Genomic DNA, 6,396 nt, shown 5'->3' with positions numbered 1-6,396 from the left:
ATAAAAGCACCACCACCACCACCACCATCACCGCCACCTACAATGGCACCGTCCGCCACTTCGGTCCTTAATCGCAAAGACAATGTATGGAATGAAATGGACGCTGAAAAGGAAGCTATACTAAAAGATAATACCACCGATGACCGCACGAAATGGAAATTGTACGACGAACTACTTAAAAGTCAGCGGGGTTTGGTAAAGAAAACGGCACCGGAAGTTGTGCAATACGAAGCGTGGATAAATCTTTTACCCGCTGGGTATAGAGGACAGGCTAGAGAATTATTTCAACAGTTGGCTTCGGGCTCCGAACGCGTACGGTGGAACGAGAAAGCTGGTGTTTTAATCGACGGCGTCCTAGAACCCAATGCCGATATTGTAGATTTAATATACCATTCGTTGAAACCCTTTGGAAAACGGCCTGTAGGCTGGGAAAGGTTTCAAAGTATCGTCACGCCAAAGGTTATTGGGTCCGTGTCGGCAATCGATAAAAAGAAAAAAATCAAAACGACAAGCACGCCGCTGAGGAAACGATTGAGAAGTGGTAAGGAGAACAACAAGGCGTCGTTTATCAAGACGAAATGGGAGCCTTATTAAAGAAAACGGAAAAGCTCTTATCCAAAATATATTTCGACAGCAGGCATCCCGCTTCTTTCGGAGGCGCTACGAAATTGCACGAAGCCGTGAAAGAGCGTGGCGTATCTCTAGAAGACGTGGAAACGTTTTTACAAGGTCACGACGCTTTCACTCTTCATAAACCGGTCATCAGAAAATTCAAGAGACGCCGTGTGTACGTGCATAACCGTTACGACTTGTACCAATTAGACTTGTGCGATATGAGATCATTGGCCCGATATAACGATCAATATACGTTCATTTTAACGGGGATCGACGCTTTTTCGAGAGTCGGGTTCGCCGTACCTCTGAAACGGAAAACCGGGGCGGAAGTCGTTCGAGCCTTAAAGATTATATTCCAAGAGGGCCAACCTATCAGGGTCCAATTCGACAAAGGACGAGAGTTTTTAAACCTTCCAGTGAAGACATACCTACGTGGGCTGGGCGTCAAATATTTCACGTCGGAAAACGATGACGTCAAAGGAGCTCTGGTGGAGCGATACAATAAAACGCTTAAGGGTCGAATGTGGAAATGGTTTACGCGTAACAACACTTATCGATACGTCGAAGAGTTGCCCAATTTCGTCCACGCCTACAATCATTCCAAACACAGTAGCATAAAGATGGCACCCGTCGACGTCAATGACCGTAACGTACTTCAAGTCTATAAGAACATTTACAAGCGCGAAAAGAAGTCGACTAAAGCTACGAAATGTCGAATTAACGTAAACGATTACGTAAGGTTAAGTAAAACCGCTGAGGCTTTCGCTAAAGGATACGATGTTAACTGGAGTACCGAGATTTTCAAGGTCATCTTCAAGAGCACCAAGAAACCTTTATTATTCAAACTCGTGGATTTATCAGACGAGCCGGTTATTGGTCAGTTTTACTATTCAGAGTTGCAACGTGTCGATAAACCCGAGATATTCCATATGGATAAAGTTTTGAAAAAGCGCAAGTCACGGGGAAAAACCGAATGTCTAGTTTCGTGGCGAGGATACCCCAGCTCATTCGATTCGTGGGTGCCTGAGAAAGATGTCGTCTCAATTTTACCTCACGTTACCGTCTAACAGTAGCTTGGATACGTTCCCCAATAATACGTTAGCTTGTTTCGTGACGCAATTACCGCAACCCATTCAACTGGAAACCGAATACGAAATTGGACTCGTTTCAATTATATATCCGTCCGCTTTTTACAACGTACTCGAGAATGACAATTATTTACAGTGTTACGTTGAAGACACGGCGGGACACGATTTTGGCACTGAAGGGAGACCGGTGGCTCGGGTGAAAGAAGTACCCGCCGGACATTATTTATCTATCGAACATTTAATTAAGGAAATAAACGAAAATGCTCTGTGTAAAGTGGCGGATTCTTGTTTCGTTCACGATAGCTTAAGCGGACACGTCGCCCTCAACGACAGTATCCGTAAAGAAATGATACTAACTATGAGCGAAGGTTTGAGTAATATTCTGGGCTACGGGCCTAACGGGAAAATCATTGGTAAAAGTTTGAGACCGGCTCGCCTAGACTATAACGTTCCATCTCAAATATTCGTTTACACGGACATTGTCGAGGAAGTCGTAGTTGGTCACTCTTTAGTTCAACTTTTAAGAATTATCGCCGTCGACGATAAAAGACACGGTTCTCACGTTGAAAAGACGTACATCGCTCCTCATTACGTGCCCGTCAACAAACGTTATTTCGACACTATTCAAATAGACCTGAGAGACGCCTTAACGGTGAAAGTTCATTTAAGACCCCGACAATGACGAAGCCGGACGTCCTGAAACATCGCTCCTGCGTTTATCGAGATTATTACGTAAATCAAGCCGGTCAAGGTTTATCGAAAGTGTACGTTGGCGCTAATTACCAGCGGGGACACGGACAAATTGGTCACGGAATCGGTAGTTTCTTCTCGGGATTGTTTCGAGCGGCAAAACCTTTCCTAATGAAAGGCGTAAAATTTTTGGGTAGCCAGGCTCTTTCGACTGGCAGTCAAATTCTTAGTGACGTTCAAAAAGGAGAGAATGTCAAGTCGGCCGCCAAGCGGAGGGTCAACGAAACTTACGATAATTTAAAACAGCAATACGGATCTGGCAAACGTAGACGTCGCGCCCTTCCTAAACGAACTAAAAAAAGGGTCCCCGCGAAGACCAAGAAATCATTAGGAGTTCGGAACGCCACCCGTAAGGTTCTCGACATTTTCAACTCTCGCAAACGAAACCAGGCATGGCCCACTGTCAAGCGCTTAAGAGCGAATTAGATTTGTTCGAATCTACACCGATTCAGACGTCTATCGAAGGTGGAAAATGGATGACGTACCAGCCCGTATCTTCGTTACGCGGCGAAGCTATCGAGTTCAACGTCTTAAGTGGCGGAGACGAATATCTCGATTTAGCTTTAACGTATATGTACCTGAAATTTAAAATCGTCGCCGACGCCGCGGGAACCGACTTAGCGGATGACGATGAGGTCGCTCCGTGCAATAACTTTCTCAACACGTTGTTCAGTCAAGCCGAAGTGCATCTAAACGGTACCCTTCTCTCTCCGTCGGCATCCACTTACGCGTACCGTTCTTACGTCGAGACTCTCCTAAACTATGGCAGTGACGCTAAATTGTCCCAATTGACAGCGGCCATGTGGCATAAAGACACTGCAGGGGTTATGAATAATTTGGTCACCAACGAGGGCTATAAGACTAGAAAAGCGTTAACCAGCAAGTCTAAAGAAGTGGAACTGATTGGCCCTCTTTTCCTGGACATATTCAACGTAGAAAAATTTATTCTCAATGGCGTCGATCTTCGCGTAAAACTCTCACGCAGTAAAGCCAATTTCGCGTTGATGGGTAAAGTCAAGGCTGGCGCTGATTATCGAATAGTGATTTCGGACGCTACGCTTTTGGTTCGCAAAGTTCGCGTGGCTCCTAAAATACTTCTCGCTCACGAAGCCGCTCTTGCCCAATCAGCGGCCAAGTACGCTTACACCAGGACCGAAACGAAAATATTCACTATAAACTCGAGCGTGTTAAGCACCACGATAAATAATTTACATTTGGGGACAATGCCCAATCGCGTTATAGTGGGTTTACTCGATCACGACGCCTACAATGGTAATCTAGCCAAAACGCCATTTTGTTTCTATCATTTTGACGTGAATAGTTTAGCTCTTTATTCGGATTCCGAGGGGGTCGATTCTAAGCCCTTGCGGCCCAATTACGACTCTAATCTTTACGTCGAAGCTTATCACACTTTATTCACCGGAAGTGGCTTGCATTATAAAGATCAGGGCAATCAGATTTCGCTAGCAGAGTATCCTTTTGGGTTCTGTTTATACGTTTTCGACCTGTCCCAAGATTTAAGCGCCAGTTCAGTATTCCACTTCAACCCGACAAGACAGGGACAATTGAGGCTCGAGTTAGGGTTCGCTAAATCAGTGCCCCACGCGTTAAGTTGTCTCGTTTATATGGAATTTCAGAGTTCGTTTAGAATTGATAAAGCACGTAACGTAATTGTCGATAATCCATGAAAGGCGGAGACATATCGATCGTAATGGCTCGTACCAAAAACTTTATCGGGGTCTTTCCCTCCGATTTACTACCCCCCCGAATAGCTAATTATCCTACTTCCCTAATTTTGAATTTAGACAGTCACGATCAACAAGGCAGTCATTGGGTAGCGATTTATTTCGACGCCAGGTGTCGTTGCTTTTATTTTGACTCTTTAGCTTTGGGCCCTTTACTTCCCTCTATTAAGACATTCATAAAAAATAATTCGACTAAGAGAGCGCACAATAGGAGGCGTTTGCAGTCGTTAACTAGCGGTGTTTGCGGAGAATATTGCGTAAGCTACATAAAACATCGCACGAAAAAGAGAAGTACCGGTAGCTTCTTTAAGGGTTTTACCAAACGTCACGAGATCAATGACGTCATCATTAAAAAAACATTCGACGGTATAAAAAGGTCCGCGCTCTGAAATCTAGTCGCAGTATCTCACCATGGAAGCACTCTTACGAGACTTGAATTGTATCACCCGGAATAAAACACCTTGTCAACGTAGCTCGGTCGTCGTCGAGTTTGATTATTTAATTGGAAAAAATAAACTTAGAGATACCGGAGAAGGTCCCGACATTGTCATAAAGGAATTGGCTATAATCACCGCCGATAAAACACCCGCCTGTCTTACTTGGACTTTCGAACCCCCGTATCCCAAGGACCATTTACCGTTCAACACTCAACGACAAAACGGGTGGGTCGTACGCAATAAACACGGTCTCGACGGGTCAACTGGACAAACAGCGTATCGAAAACTACCTTCATGCTTAATACCGGCTACGGCCACGGCTACTCGTATATTCACGAAAGGTGATGTGAAACGCCAATACTTGGCAGATTTCCTGGACTGTACCGTCCACGATTTGGATGACTTCGCCTGCCCCAAGGCCATTAACATTGATAAAACACCCCCCCGTAAAATGTCTCTACAATCACAAAGTGACTAGGCCTTGCGCTTTCGACAGGGGTCTCCTGTTCGCCGATTGGGTCTATCAACACGACGACGCCATCAACATTCAATTGTGTTTTCCATTTTAAATCGCCCCCCCTTGTATATTTTATCCTCCCTAAATAATTTTTTTTTCATTGAAATCACGTGTTCTTTTCTTTATATAAGAAGCGCCTACCCCTTTTATAATCATTTGGTATCATGGACTCTAAACATAAACATCGCTGCTCTTGTAAGCAGTATCGTCGCGGCGGAGTGGATCAAAACAATAGAGATATACCACCCAACGAAAAATATATCGATGAAACGTTAACATTTAAAGTTAAAAAAAGCACGCTTGACGATCTCATGGAATTATTCGTAAAACATGTTCTTTCAGAAATCGAAAAAAGTACGCTTTGATACAATCGACGTCACGTTATACATACAGCCAGAAGATCGAAGAAATTATGATATTATAAACAAGGCGCATTTTCAACGGATTATTTATAATGTAGGAAAAGTACTCGAGCCTGTATTGTTAAAACGAAATAAATATTTGGATTGATATTAAACGGTTCTTTAATATCATACTATTAATTTGAATGATTTAAACAAAATTTGATAGATATGGCTAATTTAACGGTGGATAAAAGACGAAGCTTAACCCTTCCTTATATTTGATAAATAATCTTAGATTTTATTGGTAGATATGGCTAATTTAACGGTGGATAAAAGACGAAGCTTAACCCTTCCTTACATTTGATAAATAATCTTACATTTTATTGGTAGATATGGCTAATTTAACGGTGGATAAAAGACGAAGCTTAACCCTTCCTTACATTTGATAAATAATCTTAGATTTTATTGATAGATATGGCTAATTTAACGGCGAAGCTTAACCCTTCCTTACACCGTGGATTCATCTTCTCTTTATTTCAAAAGTATCCCGCCGCGATGATTGACACACCCTACTCTAAACCGAAAAAAGTGTTAGAGGGGCATTGTGGAGAGTAAGTAGGTAAAAAAAGGCAGGAAAAATGTCATCCACACAAAAATCATCGGTATAAATTTGGGGAAGGGTGGGAAGGTAGCGGTGTAAAGTCCCGTCGGTATAATCCCATCGGTATAATCCTATCGGTATGTCGCTACCCTTATCTCTTAGAGGTATATCCCGCTTGGTGGAGCTATTTCACAGCTAGGTAAATAGTTCTTGGCGGCTCTCCTAAACAATTAGGTATATCTGTTTATCCATTGTATTGTAACACTTTTGGCTAGCTAAAAGACATAAATTATCACCAT

The 6,396-nt window shown here is 43.1% G+C and overlaps 1 protein-coding gene across 1 annotated transcript; it reads left to right on the top strand.

The window, feature by feature from the left end:
- The first annotated feature begins 2,381 nt into the window (after positions 1-2,381).
- LOC149928586 (uncharacterized protein F54H12.2-like) lies at positions 2,382-4,141 on the top strand. Its single transcript, XM_090157934.1, has 2 exons — positions 2,382-2,802; positions 2,844-4,141. Exons 1-2 carry the CDS (start codon positions 2,382-2,384, stop codon positions 4,139-4,141), a joined length of 1,719 nt encoding a protein of 572 aa, XP_090014060.1.
- Positions 4,142-6,396: the final 2,255 nt, after the last annotated feature.

Source organism: Leiobunum rupestre, chromosome 9 (genome assembly GCF_980474605.1).
Source record: "Leiobunum rupestre chromosome 9, qqLeiRupe1.1.hap1, whole genome shotgun sequence".
Classification (NCBI taxonomy): Eukaryota; Metazoa; Arthropoda; class Arachnida; order Opiliones; family Sclerosomatidae; genus Leiobunum; species Leiobunum rupestre.
This window is presented reverse-complemented; position numbering and strand designations above follow the sequence as displayed.

Excerpts from the sequence above, each read along its gene's own strand:
- LOC149928586 (XM_090157934.1), top strand. The coding sequence starts at position 2,382 with ATGACGAAGCCGGACGTCCTGAAACATCGCTCCTGCGTTTATCGAGAT. Across the intron at positions 2,803-2,843 it reads AGGAGTTCGGAACGCCACCC|GCATGGCCCACTGTCAAGCG; the intron begins GTAAGGTTCTCG and ends AAACGAAACCAG.